Source organism: Arachis hypogaea, chromosome 12 (assembly GCF_003086295.3).
Source record: "Arachis hypogaea cultivar Tifrunner chromosome 12, arahy.Tifrunner.gnm2.J5K5, whole genome shotgun sequence".
NCBI classification, from domain to species: Eukaryota; Viridiplantae; Streptophyta; class Magnoliopsida; order Fabales; family Fabaceae; genus Arachis; species Arachis hypogaea.
The window spans coordinates 57,221,841-57,241,819 of NC_092047.1; the positions used below are offsets into that span (position 1 = coordinate 57,221,841).

Here is a 19,979-nt window from a genome sequence, read left to right on the forward strand (position 1 = left end):
CTTTTTTTTGAGGATCCATTATAATAATGAGAAAGATTTCTGCATATCCGCAAATACCGGTCAATTATATCAAAATTAGATGAATCGGCCCAAACGGGCTTACTAATGGGATGTCCTAATATATTACAAAATTTCGCTTTAGCTAAAGATCTAATTAAGGGAATAATTGGGACTATTGTATCAAGTTTTTTCATAACAATTTCTATTAGAAATAAATTTTCTAGCATTTGACTCCGTACCACTGAAAAGTTTAGCCGTACATTTGAAAGATAGCCCCCCCAAAAAATATGAAATGAATTCTCAAATAATTCGTTTATATGGATCATTCGGGGTTGAGACCAAATATGAAAATAACATTGCCAGAAATAAATGAGATAGTATCTCCATTTATTCATAAAAAAAGGCGTATTCTTTGAAGCCAGAATGGATTTTCCTTGATATCTAACATAATGAATCAAAGGATCCTTGAAGAATAATAAGGTTGACGAAAAATTATTCGAAAAGACTTCTACAAGATGCTCTATTTTTGTATAGAAATAGATTCGCTCAAAAAGAACGCTAAAAGAGTTTAATCGTAAAAAAGAGGATTTTTTACGTAAAAAAAGGAAGATGGATTCGTGTTCACATACATAAAAATTATATAGAAACAAGAAAAATCTTGGATTACTTTTTGAAAAAGTCAAAATAAGTTTTTTTTGAGTAATAAGACTATTCCAATTACAATACTCATAAAGAAACAATCTTAATAAATGAAAAAGGGGTGGATCTTTCACCCAGTATCGAAGAGTTTGAACTAAGATTTCCAGATGGATAGGATAGGGTATTCGTACATCGGAAAAAAATTTTAAATATGTAAATTTATCCTCGAAAAAGGAAAAAATGGAATGAATTGATTGCAAATTATTAAAAGATTTTATGATTTCCGCCTCCTCTAAAGAAGAACTTAATTGTAAAACATTGCTACTTGTGTATTTTACTCTATGTGATGCATTTTGCATCTTTAGTTCATACTTTAGCCATTTAGTTTATTTTATTTATTTAGTTTAGTTTGCAATTTTGATTTATTAGTGGATTAATTAGTATAGTTTACCCTTTTTAGCATAAGATAGTATAGTTTAATTAGAAAAATATAAAAAGGAAGTAAACTAGAAACTTTAACAGAATCAAAATAACCCACACCTTGTATATATAGCATTACATGTTAATTGACAATATTTCATCAAGGAGGAACATTAAAACTTTAAAAGCTACCCTAAATAATTTTTTTCAAGAGAATAATGGAAATTTTTAACTAAACCTGCATACAATATATGAATGATATATGATGCTTGAGTTAGAGAACACACAGCCTGTGAGTCTTGAGCTTAAATTGTATGGTTGCATTCAAACCATAATTTCATTTCTGTGTGTTACATTTCCTTTTATTCTGATGTTCTTTCCTTTGCCTTAATCTATATGTCCAATTATAGAATATAGAATAGATACATACCAAGAGAATGATTGAGGCCATCATTTGATTTTAGCTCACTCACCCCAAATCAACCTACCTTTTACATCAACCCCCTTGAGCCTTTTAAAACCCCTTTATTCTATTTAGCCGAATTACTAGCCTTAAGCAGAAAAACAAACGAAAATCCCAAGTGAATCCTTGGTTAGCTTAAGATAGAAAATTATGAATAGAGTTAAATGCGGGAGACCTTTTGGGAACATGGGTAATAGAAACAAAAGTGTAGAAATAGTAAAAAAGGAATAAAATAAAATTTGGGAATCATGCTCATAAGAAAATCTAAGTGATTTAATTATCATGTGCATTAAAAAAAAAGTTATTTTTCAGCATCCAAATAAAAGGGAATACAAAAAGGAAATTCCCCAATGAAAACAATGCACATGGGATAAAAAAATGATAAAAAGTGAAACATGAGCATGTAACAATAAGTGGGAAATTATGGGAAAATAGGTAAAGAAGTTTTATCTTACTAGATGTGTATGTTAGGTGAGATCTTAGTCTAATTAGGGATTCGCTTATTAGCTCACTTAACCATATACAAAAATCCTTACCTTTACATTGGCCCCATTACAACCTTAATTAAGACCTCATGACTTTTTGGTATGACTATATTCTATAATTGTTGATTGGTTAGATAAAAAACAAAGCTGTAGAAATTAAGAATAAAAAGAAAAATAGAGTAAATAAACCCAATAAACACTGAGTGACTAGAGAGTAAACACAAAATCCAGTGAGGGTTCAATAACTCATCAACATATATCTGTGCTCAAAATTTACTAATTGTTTTGCAAGTTTGTATAATGTTTTCTTTCCCATCTCATTTGCTAAAGTGCTTTATTATTTAAGGGTTAGCTATATATATGTACATAACTCCTTGAGAATGTAAATTAACTTAGCTACATGTAAGCTTTATATATGAGTGGATGAATTAGAATTGCATGACTCATTAGGTAGATGCATTTAGCATAGGTTGCATTTCATAACATTCCATCACTTTAACCTTAATTATTTAGCTTGGATTTAGCATGAGGACATGCTAGTGTTTAAGTGTGGGAAGGTTGATAAACCCATTTTTCATGAGTTCTTTTGTGCTTAATTAGAGTGATTTATTCAACTCTTCACCTACTTATTCACATTAATTGCATGGTTTTACTTTCCCTTCCTTATTATGTCATGTTGTGAAAAACATGTTTCCTAAGCTTTAAAAATTAATTATTTTAATTACCTTTATTTCCATTCGATGCCGTGATTAGTGTGTTGAGTAGTTTCAGATTTTCTAAGGCAGAATGACTTAAAAGGATGGAAAAAGGAAACATACTAGAATGGAAGGAGGAAGCAAAACGGAGCTTTAAAGAAACTGGTATCCACGCGATCGCATGGATGACGCGATCGCGTGCTAAGCACGAATCAGCAGCGACGCGGCCGCATGACTGACGTGACCGCGCACCTTAAGCAGAACGCATATGACGCGGTCGCATGACTGACGAGACCGCGTGGCAAGGAAAAGCTCCAAATGACGCGACCGCGTGACCCACGCGGACGCGTGACAGAGGCCACGCACCATAAATTATAGAATACGCCCCCAGCGAATTCTGAAGCCCTTTTTGGCCCAGATCCAAGTACAGACAGCATAGACCAGAGGTTATAAAGTGTGGGAATGCTTCCATTCAAAGCAGAGCTCGCATATTTTTACCTTTCAATGATTTAGATTTAGTTGAGAGGGAGATCTTCTCTCTCTCTCTTTTAGGATTTAGGATTTCTTCCTATTTTGGGAGTAACTCTGGATCCAGGTTTAATGTTCTTTTAGTTTTACTTCTATTTATTTATTCCAACATTTGAATTGATTATTATTACAAATTGATCTAAGAATTATTCCATGTTACAAATTTCTAATTGAATTAATGATAATTTGAGGTATTTTCAGTTTATGATTATTCTCTTTGATTTAAGTTGCCATTGCTTCCCATCTAAGGACATTTTTATTATTTCAGCAATTCACTTTTTCCCCTTTTGGTTTTGGTTAAGAATTCAGTAACTCAACAGTTATTAAACTCAACATAATTGATAATCGTTATCTTACTAATTAAGTTGAACTTAAATAATCCCAACCTTTTCTTAGGAAATAATTAGGATTCAAAGGTCAATTTAATTAGTCCCTTGACTTTCCTTTGCTCCGATAAAGGTTGACCAAGTGGAATTAAGATACAACTTTCATTATTGTTGAGAAGGGTAACTAAGTTGGACTTCTAATTTCCCTTATCTTGCCAAAAGTTATTTTACAGTTATTATTTATTTTTACTTGCCATCTAATTCACTCGTCATTTAAATTACTTGCTTTTCACCTTCTAAACCCCGATTACGACCCTTATAACCAACAATAAGAACACACTTCCTCGCAGTTCCTTGAGAAGACGACCCGAGGTTTGAATACTCGGTTAACAATTTTTAAAGGGGTTTGTTACTTGTGACAACCAACACGTTTGTAAGAAAGGTTGATTGCTTGGTTTAGTAACTATACTCACAACGAGAGTTTTTATAACCTCTAAACCATCAATCCTCTGCTCTTTCAATAATGGTTAGAGTTGGGGTAAGTGTTTTGGGGTTTTCTGTATGTATTTTAGTTGTTATTCTGCTGGTTGTTGTGGTTTGTATTTTTTCCAACTGTTTTGGTTTGAATTCCTTTGCCATGGCTGTTGAGTCTGAGTGTGATTGTCTCCCCATTTGAGGTTGGGGTGGTTCTTCCAGGAGGGGTTGTAAGTGTCATCATAGACCTCATTGTGTCCAGAGCCTTGATTGTGCATGTAATTCACTTGTTCCTGCTGTTGATCTTTACAAGCTTCTTCACCTTGCCCCCATGTGGTTGATGGCTGGCTTGTGTTTACTGTTGCAACTTGGAAGCTATCAATCCTCTTGGCCATTTGCTCAAATTGTTGCTAAATTTGCTGCTGCATCATTTTGTTTTGAGCTAGGATTGAGTCCACTCCTTCCAACTCCATCACTCCCTTCCTTTGTGATGGTTGGCGTTGCCTTTGGTGAGCAAAGAAATATTGGTTGTTAGCCATCATATCAATGAGATTTTGGGCCTCCTCTGCAGTTTTCATCAATTGTAAAAAGCCCTTGCTGAGTGATCTAGTGCCTCCTGAGCTTTCAATGTCAAGCCTTCATAAAAATTCTGCAATATGTCCTATTCATTGAACATTTCAGGAGGGAGCTTCTTAATTAGAGCCTTGTATCTCTCCCATACCTCATAGAGAGGTTCAGTATCCATCTGTGTGAATGTTTGTACTTCAGTCTTCAACCTAATAATCCTCTGAGGTGGGTAAAATTTGGCAAGGAACTTGCTCACTAGATCTTCTCAATTGTTGATGCTATCTCTTGGAAAGGATTCCAACCATTGAGTAGCTTTGTCTCTGAGGGAAAATGGAAATAACATCAGCTTGTAAATGTCAGGATGTACACCATTGATTTTGACAGTATCACAAATCCTCAGAAAAGTGGATAAGTGTTGGTTTGGATCTTCAAGTGGTCCTCCTCCATAGGAGCAGTTGTTTTGAACCAAGGTGATGAGCTGTGGCATCAGTTCAAAGTTGTTTGCATTAACATTTAGGGTAAGAATGCTACTCCCACAATGTCTAGGATTTGCAAATGTATAGGAAGCCAAAACTCTTCTCTGTGGTGGATGGTTGTTGTTGTTGGCTGCTCCTACTGGTGGATTTGTTGGGTTTGTTGAGTGTTCCTCCATTTCCTGGAACTCTTCCTCTGATTCTTCCTCTCCAACAACATTTTTCCTTCTTGCTTCTCTTCTTAATCTCCTGAGGGTACTTTCGTCTTGTTCACAGAAGGTAGGTATAGCTCTCCTTGTCCCTGACATACAAACAAAACATAAAAATCACACAAAACCAGAAAAACCAGGAAAACTTCACTCTGTTGCTAAAGTGAAGTCTTAGTTAGCTTAAGCAAAAATTCAAACAGTTAGTGTGTTAGTCAAAAAGTAAAGAAACAGAAAAGAAAAAGTGCTTGATCTAGACCACCACCTTCCCTAATCATTGTCAATCTAATCAATCCCCGGCAACGGCGCCAAAAACTTGATGGGTTGGAACCGAAATTCCAACACCTAAAACTCACCGGCAAGTATACCGGGTCGCATCAAGTAGTAAAAAACTCACTTAGAGTGAGGTAGATCCCACAGGGATTGATGGATCTAGCAACTTTAGTGGGTGATTAGTTTAGTCAATCTAACATTGAAGTGAAATTTGATGAAATGTAGCCAACAGAAAGTAAATAGCAGTGAATTTAAAGTTGCAGAAAGTAAATTGCATTGAAACTTAAAGAGCAAGAAATCTAAATTGACAAAATCTTAAATGACAAGAAATGTAAATTGCATCAAATGTAAAGGGGATTGGGTGCAGAAAATTTAAAGGAAAGCAATAAGCAGCACTTAGAACAATTGCAGAATAATTAAATTGCATGAAAAGTAAAAGGAATTGGGTCTTGGGAATTAAAACTTCAACAAGAAAATGTAAAGTGCAATCAAGCAGAGAAATGTAAGATGAAGTGAATCTTCAAAATATCTAAACAGCAAGGTAAAATTGCTTGAAGAACAAAACAGGAAGAAACTTATCTCAATTGTAAAATCTAAAAGAGAAATTGAAGATCCAAGAAAAGCAATGAGCTCAAGAAGCAGATCTGGATCTCAATTCTCTCTTGATCAAATAGAAAATAAATTGCAGAAGAGATGTAAGTGAAGCAGCAAGTGAAAGTTGGATTCAATTCCTTGATTTTCAGAATTATGCAAAAGAAGAACAAGATGAATTTTAGATCAAGAATTGAAACAGAATTTCTTCAATCTCAATCCAAAATTCAAAATAGAAAGTAAAAGTGCCGAAGCAAGAACAATCAGAAGGAAAACTCACATCTCCTTTCCAATCTCAATTCAAAAGGAAAATTTAAAAGAGAGAGCGCTCTATTCCTAATGCTCCCTATTGGAGCCCGATAATGCTCTTGGCAAGAGCGGAGCATTATGCTTTTCCCCTTTCTTCCTTGGTTCATTATAGTGCTCAGCTCTCAAGGGGAGCGCAGCATCCAAGCCTTTGCTTCCTTGGTTCATTATTGTGCTCCTTTGGAGAGCATTGAGCTGTTGGAGAGAGCGATGTGGCTTTCCTCTTTCATTATGCCACGCTTTTTAGGATACGCTTTATTGTTTCCTTCTTTTCTTCTCCTACAAGTAATCAAAACAACTAATCAAAGTATCACCAAATTCACAAGGTTTATAAATCATTCAAAAACTAATTAAATTTAGCTTAAACCTCATGATTTAGTATTAATTAAAGGGTGGTTGATTGATTCAACAAAACCATGTAATTCCACTCCAAACTACTTACTTACAATGCAAGAAAGTGCATAAAGCCTAATGAAACAAGTGAAATATGCTTGAAAAATTAGCATAAGATGACTTGTCATCACCTACACAACATTCAAGTGGGTAAAATTCTTATCTCTAATCTTTACTTTCCCACTTGAATATGGTTTGATTGAAAATGATGGTCAACTTAGAGCTCTTGAATATGGTTTGATTGAAAATGATGGTCAACTTAGAGCTCTTTGTGGAGTTAAGATTAGGAGAGAGTTGTGTAGTGGTTGGACACATCACTCTAAGTTCATGATGGTTGCATGCTCGAAGTTGAATAGCAATGGTTGGTGTAGAACCAAATTGCATGGGTCTAGGAGAATGTTTGGATGCTTAATTGAAAATTCTAAGGTCATTCCACCCAATTGGAATCATGATGATCAATTTGGAGATGGGTGTCAAAACAAAGTGTGGGATCCCGAATCGCACAAGGAGAATCAAATTTGGGAGCCTATGGTTTGTGAAGAACTCCATCAAAGCTTGGAATTATTAACCTTGAATGATGAAGCACAATGGAAGTCCAAGCATTGGTGGATGTTCAAGGATGGATTCAAGCACAAGCCACCTTGATGGATAGCTCCCCGTAAGTCCAACTTAAGGACAATAAACAAAAGTGCTAGGTGGGAGACACCCCACCATGGTAACATCTTTTCATTTTTTCTCTTTTGTACATATTAGTAAAATAGGTTTAATTTCATGTTTTGTTTGATTAGTTGAGTTTAATTGGGAGTCTAGTAGGTTGAATAAGGTTTTGTGATGTTTCAGTAGTTGTTTGGAGGTTGGGAATTGCTTGGTTTGGTGCAAAAACATAGAAAAATTTTGAAAAATAGAACACCATCCATGCGCACGCGTGCTTCACGCGTACGCATGAATCAAGCCATTTCGACCATCCACGTGCACGCGTCATGTACGCGTACGCGTGGATTGATTTTTCCACTTCCCATACATTCACCCGAGAGTTGTGCCTGAAGTGTGCCAACTTTGTGCCCAAGGAATGCGCACGCGTACCTTGCGCGTCCACGTCGAATCTCTGCTTTGCCATGCATGCGTACGCATCAGCCGTGCGTACGCATCGCTTCCATTTCATCAATCTACGTTTACGCGCACATGACGCGCACGCATGGATTGCCCTGTTTCACTCACCTTCTTTTCTTCTCTTCTTTCCATTCTTTTCCTTCTTCTCTTCTCTTTCCACCCTTCAAACATCATCCAACACTACCAAGAATCATGTAACACCATTTCTTTTAGTTAGTTAGTTAGTTTAATTTTTGTTTTCCATTATAAGTGTTGGATTACTAATCTTGTTTACTGTTTACTGTTGCTTATTACTAATAGGATGTTAGTTTAACATCATTGTTGTTATTGTCATTGTTGGATTTCTTTGTTGAGGTTGCAATTTATTACTTGGTTTTGAATTTTCATGTTGAACATTTGTGAATACCAAGTACATGTTACGTTACCTTCATGCATCTTAACTCTTTGAATTGCATGTTTTGGCCACCATGCATTCATCATCTATTGTTAGGCAATTGTATATTATCATTGCAATATTTTTTTAGGTGATGCTTGTTTATGGTTTACCCTTATTCACATCACTTATTTCATGCATTGAGATTGTAGAATTGTGAAATTGGATCGAAAGCTCACCTAGTGACATATTTTTGAGCTTTGTAAAGCTTTGTGGGCCATGCTTGCTGTGATTGATTTCCACTTCTATCTTCTTTCTCCTAAGTTCCATAGCATCCATGTGTTTCACCTCTATGTCACTTAGGTGTTGCAACAACTTCAATATGTGTCATTGATTGTTGTGTGAGTTTTATATACCATTTTGTTCATTAAGTCTACCTACACATCAATCAATGTCCATGCACTATCCGATTTCACAATTGCTTGATTAATTGCTTGAATGCTTTCATGCATCTTCACTACTTGTTTGGTTGACTTAACCTACAAGTCTTTTGAAGTATTTCGAGCACACTAGAATGAGTGAAATGTGTGTCTTCTTTTGTATAATTGTGACATGGTTTCTAAATACTAGTGTGTGTGTTCTAAACCATACGCAATTTTATAACCCACACACTTATTTTTCGTCAATGTCACAATAATTCACTCACCCCATTCTAGTGGTTCTTACCTCATTCCAACAATTCACGCTTCCTTGCTTTTGTATTTTCTCATCTTACGGTGTTTATTTTGTTTTTCATGATCGATGCACCATAAGCAAAAAACAAAAACGGGAGAAGAACACGCAGCATCGGTTGACCTACCAACTGAAGGTAGCAACTAAGAAAGTCGCCGTACCCCTTGCTCATCTTTGGATGCATCGAGGACGGTGCAAACTTTTAAGTGTGGGGAGGTCGTCCGACTGCTCGGCATTTTTGGGTGACAAGATTCTAATCCCAACACTTTTGTATTTCATTTTTAGGTCTTTTAGGATTTTTGGTTGCATTGCATATGTATATATTAAGCTTAGTCAAAACCATGATATTTTCCAAGGATTTTATCTATAGGCACCCCCAATTGATTGAAATTTTTTTTTAGAACTTGCTTGAATTATACAATTGTGGATTATATTTTTGAGCTAAGAACACAAGCATGTGAGATTTAAGCCTAATTGTGTGGCTACATCATATAGCCACTTATTTTCATTCTTCTGTGCATCATTCTCTCTCTATAATTGTAATCTTTGATTTGTTTAATTCTATATGTCCATTATTCTATGTATATATGCAATTACATGATTGAGGCCATTGTTTCAAATAGCTCACTTACTCAAATAACCTACCTTTTATCTTCTATTGTTAGCCATGTTTGAGCCTATGCTTAACCCATTTGTTCTTAATTGTATCACATTACAAGCCTAAGTAAAAAACAATAAATATCCCTTAATTTGGATCTTTGATTAGCTTAGGCTAGTGAGAGTGTTTACCATTTGATTTTGGGAGTGTTGGGAACATTGGGTAGAGATAAAAGTGTGTTTTTGTATTTGTGTTGAGAATCTTGGGAATTGGGAACATACTCATGTATTAATCATGTGTAAGCCATAGGCATTGATGTACTTGTATACATTTTAGTTTGAAAAGAAAGAAAACAAAAAAATGAAAAAAAAATTTTATATATATACATATAAGAAGAAAAAGAAAATATATAGAAAAGAAAGAAAAAGAAAAGCAATAAAAAGGGGGACAAAGTGCCCCAAACTGAAGTTCAAAAATAATCAATGCATTTGTGTGGTGATCAAAAGGGAATGCATAAGTGTATGAAAAGGTGAAGAATGGATAGCTAGGTTTGTTTAGAATTGTATAGGTTGTCATAGGTTAGGTGGGAAGTTTAAATTAATCAAAGATTCAAATTTCAAGCTCACTTGACCATATGCATCCTACCTTGACCCTAGCCCCATTACAACCTATGAACAAGTCCTCATGATGAATGTATGCGTGCATAAAGTAATTGTTGATTGTTAGATGAAAAACAAATCTTGGAAAGCATAATTAGGGGAAAATTGAGTGAATCAACCCCATACACTTGAGTGACTAGAGCGGATACACATCCGGTGAGGGTTCGATCGTTCAATTACATGTTTCCACACATGATCATCTTTTCTTGCAAGTTTGTAAAGTCTTTTAATAATTCAATTCAATTGTGGGTTTGATTTGACTGCCATGACTTTAGCCCTTATACTTATATATGTATTCTTGGAAGTTGACTTATTTTGACCAAGTAGTTGCATTCATGTAGATAGGTTGCATGTAGTTAGTTTGCATCGAATAAATGTTGATACCTCCTTGCTTCTTCCTTGATTTTAGCATGAGGACATGCTTAGTTTAAGTGTGGGGAGATTTGATAAACTCCGATTTTGTAGTTTATCTTGGCTTATTTTAGGGGATTTTATCACCATTTTCCATATTTATTCAATGAAATAGCATGGTTTTGTAATTCTCCCTTGAATTGTACTTAAGTGTGAAAACATGTTTTTTAGGCCCTTAAATTGGTGATTTTAATTCACTTTAATTCCATTCGATGACTTGATATGTTTGTTAAGTGATTTCAGGTTCATAAGGCAAGTATTGGATGGAAGAATTGAGGAGAAAAGCATACAAAGAGGAGAATGCATGATGAAACAAGAATTGGAAATGCATCGATGGGCGCGCACGCGTACAAGGTGCGCACGTGCCGAAGTGATTTCGCATAAGGACGCGCACACGTACATGCCGCGTACACGCGGGTGAGGGAATAGCCAATCGACGCGCACGCATACATGGCGCGTACGCACCGATACCAGCACGTGACCCACTTAAAGACAAAATGCTGGGGACGATTTCTGAGCTGCCTAGGCCCAAATCCAACTTGTTTCTGAGTGTATTTCATGCAGAATTGAAGTCCAAGCAAAGGGGGGAGCAATTGTTTGATAGTATAGCATCATGTAGGTTAGTTTCTAGAGAGAGAAGCTTCATCTTCTCTCTAGAATTAGGTTAGGATAATCTCTCCTAGATCTAGGTCCAATCTCATCTTTTCATCTTATTTCCTTTATGATTTCTTGCTTCTACACTTTCATTATCTTAGATTGTAGTGTTAATTTTAATTTTATGCTTCTTTCATGTTTATGAATACTCATGTTGGATTTGGTTTACATTTAATGAAAATTAATGTTTGATGCTCTTTTAATTGTTGATTTGAATTGTGATTTACTTTCCTTGCAATTGATAGTTGTTGGATTTTACTATTTCTTGCACATTTACCATACTTTCCTTGTATGCCTTCCAAGTGTTTGATAAAATGCTTGGAAGGATGTTAGAGTAGATTTTGAGCATTCTTGACTTGGGAAGAGTAATTAGGCAATCTTGAGTCATTAATACCCAATTTAGATTGGTGATCTAGAGTTGTTAGTTGATATCATTCTCATTGACTCTAATCTTTTGCTAATTCAATTAGTGAGTTGTGATAAACCACTATTTTACGGTTTCTTTTGTGCTCAATTGAGTGGATTTTATCAATCTTTCATACACTTGTTCATACAAAATGCATGGCTTTACATTCTCCTTCCTGATTTTGTGCTATGATTGAAAACATGCTTCTTTGGCCTTATATTTGCTAACATTAATCCTCTCTTATTACCATTAGATGCCGTGATATGTGCGTTGAGTGATTTCAAAGTTTACAGGGCAAGAATGGCTTAGAGGATGGGAAGGAAGCATGCAAAAATGGAAGGAATACAAGAAGTTGAAGATATTATTAAGCTGTCCAACCTGACCTGTTCACACTTAAACGGTCATAACTTGAGATATAGAGGTCAAAATGACGCGGTTCAAGTTGCGTTGGAAAGCTAACATCCGGGGCTTTAAAATGATATATAATTTTTCATAGTTTCCATAAGGATAAGTGACGTGAACGCGTGCATCACGCGGACACATCGCATCTGCAAAAATCAGCGTGTTTGAATTCGCAACTAGCGAATTCTGGGCTGTTTCTGACCCAGTTCTCGGCCCAAAAAATACAGATTAGAGGCTATAAAGTAGGAGAATGCATCCATTCATCATTGAATATCTCATACAACTTTTATATACATAATTTTAGGTTTTTAGATGTAGCTTTTAGAGAGAGAGGCTCTCTCCTCTCTCTAGGATTTAGGATTCCTACTTTTATGCTGTTGAGTTGGATATTACTACCTCCATTGAAAACTTTATTATTCTAGTTTGTTTCCTATTTCCTTGCTCCTTTAATTTCCATTTATCTTATTTTAGTTTTTATCCTATTTCCTTACTCTTTTATATCTTTAATCCTTATTCAGAGTTACAATTGAAAAGCTTTTATGACATTATTAATGCAAAGAGTGTTTTTCTATTTACCGCATTATTTGTTTGATTATCTTCAAGTATTTATTTAGTCATTTATTATGAGAAATTGCCATCCATGTCAATGGAGTAGGTTCCCAACTTGATTTTGGAGTTGATTAATATTTGGAGACTCTTGAGTTGGAAGACTCAAGAGTTAATTATGATTGGCTCTCTGGCCACTAACGCTAATCCAAACACAAGGGTGAGGATTAGGACTTGTAAATAGAAGTTGGCTCCCAACTTGATTTTCCTTTATTTAGTAAAGGATAACTAAGTGGAACAACAACCAATTACCATTACACTTGGAAAATCCAACAGGGATAGAACTTCCAATTAATCTTCTCCGGATCAAGGCTTTTTAATTTAATTTAATTACATAAAACCTCTTTGTTAATTTTCACTACCTTAATTTATAATTATTTATTTTTCTATTACCCAACTCTAAAAATTCTCGGAAAACCCATAACCAATAATAACACACCTCCCTGCAATTCATTGAGAGACGACCCGAGGTTTAAATACTTCGGTTATTAATTTTATTGGGTTTGCTTTAGTGACAAATAAAACTTTTTTACGAAAGGATTCTTGTTAGTTTAGAAACTATACTTACAACGTGATTATATTTGTGAATTTCTCTACTAGCAAAAGTCCAATCGTCATGTTGATTAGGACATTTAACTTGATGTTAACTAGTCTTGTTTGACTTTCTCTCATGGAAGATAACTTACACCTTCTTCCAATGTTGGAGATAACGAAATAAGATAAATTCTTGTTAAGTATTGTTATGATTAATGACTAGGATGGAAAGCCTATGATCTCAATCCTTGCCATGAATGTCTCTCTTTATTAATTGCTTTCTTTAATTGCTTGTTTGAATTACTTTTCTTGCCATTTATTTCTTGTCCTCTTATCAAATCAAACTCTCTTGCATCTTCATAGCCAATAATTGAACACTTCATTACAATTCCTTGTGAGACAACCCGGAGTCTAAATACTTCGGTTATTTCTTATTTGGGGTTTGTACTTGTGACAAAATCATATTTTAATTTGATGTGAGAGTTGTTTGTTGGTTTGGAGCTATGCTTACAACGAAGTAATTCCTTTCTTTAGGAAGAAAATCTAGACCGACAACGATATCTTCGCGCGATCAGGGTACCCTTGGTTGAAATTGCCCCCTTGTGAATGGTATTCTTGATTAGGCCGATCATAGAAGGGACGGTCATAGAAGTTATGAGTAGCCGCTAGAGTGTTATCTTCTTGGAAACTTGGACATTCATCCGTGTAGTGGGAGTAGCATGAGCAAATACCGCATACTCTTTGGGGGACCAATTGCTGGCTTTGTTGGTGTTGAGGAGGTGGTGGAGGTTGTTGATGGAATGGAGGTTGTTGTTGATTCACTTGGACTTGCTTTAGAAGACTTGTCATCTCACACAAGGTTTTGGTAAGGGTGGCGGTCTCACCACTAGAAGAGACTTCATTAACAGCTCTAGGGTGATTGCTTCTTTGTCTAGCATGCAAGGTGGATTCGGCCAAGTCGGAGATCAATTGCCAAGCCTCCTCCGCCATTCTATATTTTGTCAAAGAACCATTGCTTGAAGCATCTAGGAGGATCTTATCTTGTGGTTTCATCCCTTGACAAAAATAGCTTATTAACACAAGAGTGTCAATCATATGGTTGGGGCATGAGTCAAGAAGCTTTCGGAACCGCTCCCAATATTCACATATGGTTTCCAATTCGCCTTGGAAGATGCATGAGATTTCTTTCCGCAACTTATCTGTCATTGCCGCATGAAAGAATTTGTCTAAGAACTCTCTTCTAAGCAAGTCCCAATCACCAACAATCTCACTTGGCAAAGAGTAGAACCACTCCTTAGCTCTCCCTTCAAGAGATAAAGGAAAAGCATACAACCAAACTGCAACTTCACTAGAGCCTTCCCGCCTAGTAGTAGAGCATACACCTTGGAAGTCTTTAAGGTGTCTAATAGGATCTTATGCGGAAAGTCCTTGATACTTGGGAAGAAGATTGATTAGAGCGGTTTGGAGCTCAAAATTAGTATTCAAGTCCGGATGACGGATGTGAGTAGGTTGAAGGACAAAATCCGGAGCACCGGCTTCCTTGAGAGTGACTCGCCTTGGGGCGGCCATGGTATCCGTACCTAGATCAATAGAAGAGTTATTAGTAGTATCTATGGAAGAATAAACTGTGCCTTTTTCGAATGATGATTCAGAATCAACCTCGGATATGGTAGGTGAATTGGTAGGGACCTTTTCACCGCCTCAAAAGGCTAACCGTCTCCGATCTTGTCTAAGATGAAGTAAGGTTCTTTCTATTTCCGGATCAAATCTAGCTAAGCTCGGATCAGGTAGGAAACACGTCATTCAAAGGGAGATATGGTGAACTCATAACAATATTCAAGCAAAATGCAAACTAACACAAACAATCAAACAAAATGCAAGTATGTACATATTCATATATCTACACTAATAAACAACATGGCACTCATGTGAACTCCCCAGAAACGGTGCCATTTTGATGAATGATTTTATGCCAGTGTAGAATTTATCAATGAATCCAATCGTAGTATAGTGTAAACCGACACACAATTCCTCATCAAACAATCTAAAATCAATAACCGAGAGTATGACTCCCGAGTCATTCTCTCTAGGAGTGCTCCAAGATGTACATTATTGATTAGAAAGTGCATTGGTGTTTGGAGTTTCATATAATAAAAGAACAAGCTAATAATGTGAAATGAAAATCAAACTATATAAAGGCCTTGGCTAGAAGTGAGAATTAGACTTCCTATCATCATTATTTCTATCAATTGTAATCTCAATTAGTTATTGCTTCACTTAGTCAACCTCTAGTATTAAGGAAAGTCAAGTGAAAGTAATCAATTTGGATTCACAAATCCTAGCCTAACTGGTGCACGAAATTGTGATTCACACTTTTCACAACTCCGTACCACTAACCAGCAAGTGCACTGGGTCGTCCAAGTAATACATTACGTGAGTAAGGGTCGATCCTACGGAGATTGTTGGCTTGAAGCAATCTACGGTTATCTTGTAAATTTTAGTCAGGAGATTAATTATAATTATCAGTCTGAATTGCGAAAAATAAAAGAGCATGAAATAAATACTTGTTATGCAGTAATGGAGAATATGTTGGAGTTTTGGAGATGCTTTGTCTTCTGAATGTCTACTTTCCCCCTGTCTTCTTCTTCACGCACGCAAGGTTCCTCCTATGGCAAGCTGTGTGTTGGTGGATCACCGTTGTCAATGGCTACCATCCGTCCTCTCAATGAAAATGGTCCAGGTGCGCTGTCACCGTATGGCTAATCATCTGTCGGTTCTCACTTATGCTGGAATAGGATCTATTGATCCTTTTGTGTCTGTCACTACGCCCAACCCTTGTGAGTTTGAAGCTCGTCACAGTCATTCAATCCCTGAATCCTACTCGGAATACCACAGACAAGGTTTAGACTTTCCGGATTCTCAAGAATGTTGCCAATGGATTCCAGCTTATACCACGAAGATTCTGATTAAGGAATCCAAGAGATACTCATTCAATCGAAGGTAGAACAGAGGTGGTTGTCAGTCACGCGTTCATAGGTTGAGAATGGTGATGAATGTCACGGGTCATCACATCCATCATATTGAAGTGCGAATGAACATCTAAGATAGAAACAAGCGTGTTTGAATAGAAAACAAAAATAATTGCATTAAGTCATCGAGACACAGCAGAGCTCCTCACCCCCACCAATGGAGTTTAGAGACTCATGCCATCAAAGAGTACAAAGTTCGGATCTAAAATATCATGAGGTCCAAAATAAATCTCTAAAAGTTGTTTAAATACTAAACTAGTAACCTAGGTTTACAGAAAATGAGTAAACTGAGATAGATAGTGCAGAAATCCACTTCTGGGGCCCACTTGGTGTGTGCTGGGGCTGGACTTAAGCTTTACACGTGTCTAGGCTGTTTCTAGAGTTAAACGCCAGGTTGTAACCTATTTCTGGCGTTTAACTCCAACTTGTAAATGGAACTGGCGTTGAACGCCAGTTTACGTCGTCTATCCTCGAGCAAAGTATAAACTATTATATATTACTGGAAAGCCCTAGATGTATACTTTCCAACGCAATTGAGAGTGCACCATTTGGACTTCTGAAGCTCTAGAAAATCCACTTTGAGTGTAGGGAGGTCAGAATCCAACAGCATCTGCAGTCCTTTTTCAGACTCTGAATCAGATTTTTGCTCAGGTCCCTCAATTTTAGCCAGAAAATACCTGAAATCACAGAAAGACACACAAACTCATAGTAAAGTCCAGAAATGTGATTTTCATTTAAAAACTAATAAAAATATACTAAAAACTAATCAAATCATACTAAAAACTATGTAAAAATAATGCCAAAAAGCGTATAAATTATCCGCTCATCACAACACCAAACTTAAATTGTTGCTTGTCCCCAAGCAACTAAAAAGAAAGTAGGATAAAAAAAAGAGAATACACAATGAATTCCAAAAACATCTATGAAGATCGGTCTTAATTAGATGAGGGGGGTATTAGCTTTTTGCTTCTGAATAGTTTTGGCATCTCACTTTATCCTTTGAAGTTCAGAATGATTGGCATCTATAGGAACTCAGAATTCAGATAGTGTTATTGATTCTCCTAGTTCAGTATGTTGATTCTTGAACACAGCTACTTTATGAGTCTTGGCCGTGGCCCTAAGCACTTTGTTTTCCAGTATTACCACCGGATACATAAATGCCACAGACACATAACTGGGTGATGAGCCTTTTCAGATTGTGACTCAGTTTTGCTAAAGTCCCCAATTAGAGGTGTCCAGGGTTCTTAAGCACACTCTCTTTTTGCTTTGGACCTTGACTTTAACCGCTCAGTCTCAAGTTTTCACTTGACACCTTCACGCCACAAGCACATGGTTAGGAATAGCTTGGTTTAGCTGCTTAGGCCAGGATTTTATTCTTTTAGGCCCTCCTATCCACTGATGCTCAAAGCCTTGGATCCTTTTTATTACCCTTGCCTTTTGGTTTTAAGGGCTATTGGCATTTTGCTCTTGCCTTTTGGTTTAAAGAGTTTTTGGCTTTTTCTGCTTGCTTTTTCTTTTTCTTTCTCTTTTTTTTTCGCCATTTTTCTTTTCTTTTTTTTTCCGCAAGCTTTTGTATTCACTACTTTTTCTTGCTTCAAGAATCAATTTTATGATTTTTCAGATTATCAATAACATTTCTCCTTTTCATCATTCTTTCAAGAGCCAACATATTTAACATTCATAAACAACAATATCAAAAGACATATGCACTGTTCAAGCATTCATTCAGAAAACAAAAAGTATTGCCACCACATCAAAATAATTAAACTGTTTTAAAATTCGAAATTCATGTACTTCTTTTTCTTTTTCAAAAAACATTTTTTATTTAGGAAAGGTGATGGATTCATAGGACATTCATATCTTTAAGACATAGACACTAGACACTAATGATCATGTAATAAAGACACAAACATAGATAAAACATAAAGCATATAAATCAAAAAACAGAAAAATAAATAGACAAGGAGATTAAGGAGCGGGTCCACCTTAATAAGGGTGGCGTCTTCTTCCTCTTGAAAAACCAATGGTGCTCTTGAGCTCCTCTATGTCTCTTTGATCTGTAGTCAAATGCTCTACCACTGAACTATAGACCCTTGAGATGAACTTCTCCATCTCTCATGACTCGGGGGTGGAGGCAACAGCCTTCTTTTTCCTCTTTCTAGAGATTTCTCCGGCCTTAGGTGCCATAAATGGTTATGGAAAAACAAAAAGCAATGCTTTTTTCCACATCAAACTTAAAGGTTTGCTCGTCCTCGAGCAAAAGAAGAAAGAAGGGAATAGAGGGAGAAGTAGAGGAGATAGAGGTGTGTGAATGGATGGGTCTGGGAGGTTAATAGTTTGAATTTAAATGGTGAGGTAAGTGGGGATCCTGTGGGGTCCACAGATCCTGAGGGGTCAAGAACTTATCTTCCCTGCTCCATTGAGGCGTGCAACAACGCCCTTAGTGTGCAATCCTGGCGTTTAACGTCAGACTGCTGCTTGTTTCTGGCATTAAACGCCAGCTTTTCTCTCTTTCTTGGCGTTGAATGCCAAGTTGGTGCTTGTTTCTGGTGTTAAACACCAGACTGTAGCTTGTTTCTGGCGTTTAACGCCAGCTTGATGCTTCTTTCTGGCGTTAAACGCCAGTCTGATGCTTCTTACTGGCGTTTAAACGCCAGTAAGCTCTTCCTCCAGGGTGAGGTATTTTTAATGCTATTTTTGAATTTGCTTTGATTTCTGTGACTCCACATGATCATAATCCTAAAGAAAACATAAAATAAAAATGGAAAACAGAAAATTAACATAGATAAGTTAAAATTGGGTTGCCTCCCAATAAGCGCTTCTTTATTGTCTTTAGCTGGACCTTGCTGAGCTTTTAATCTAGTCTCAGCCTTGAGCACTCTTGCTCAATATTACCCTCAAGATAATGCTTGATTCTCTATCCATTAACAATGAACTTCTTATCAGAATCAATGTCTTGAAGCTCCACACAGCCATATGGTGTCACACTTGTAATCACATATGGTCCCCTCCACCGGGATTTCAGTTTTCCGGGGAATAGCCTGAGCCTAGAGTTAAACAACAGAACTTTCTGTCCTGGTTCAAAGACTCTAGATGACAGCTTTCTGTCATGCCATCTTTTTGCTTTCTCTTTGTAAAGCTTGGCATTTTCGAAAGTAGTAAGTCTGAATTCCTCTAGCTTATTCAGCTGGAGCAATCTTTTTTCTCCAGTTAATTTGGCATCAAAGTTTAGGAATCTGGTTGCCCAGTAGGCCTTATGCTCCAGTTCCATGGGCAGATGACAGGCCTTACCATACACAAGCTGGTATGGAGAGGTCCCTATAGGAGTCTTGAATGCTGTTTTGTAAGCCCACAGAGCATCATCCAGCTTCTCGCCCAATCCTTTCTACGGGTACTTACAGTCCGTTCCAGGATTCTTTTTATTTTTCTATTAGAGACTTCAGCTTGCCCATTTGTCTATGGATGATACGGAGTTGCCACCTTGTGACTAATTCCATACTGAACCATAGCAGAGTAAAGCTGTTTGTTGCAGAAGTGAGTGCCCCCATCACTAATTAGTTCTCTAGGGACACCAAACCTGCTGAAGATATATTTCTGGAGGAACTTCAGCACTATCTTAGTATCAT

At 36.6% G+C, this 19,979-nt stretch overlaps 1 protein-coding gene across 1 annotated transcript in view; it reads right to left on the minus strand.

The window, feature by feature from the left end:
- The window catches only part of LOC112730049 (maturase K), a 1,539-nt gene extending 541 nt beyond the window's left edge, over positions 1 to 998 (minus strand). Inside the window, exon 1 of the mRNA XM_025780164.2 lies at positions 1 to 998. This exon is cut by the window's left edge and continues 541 nt beyond it. Coding sequence (XP_025635949.2) covers positions 1 to 998 — 998 coding nt within the window.
- Positions 999 to 19,979: the final 18,981 nt, after the last annotated feature.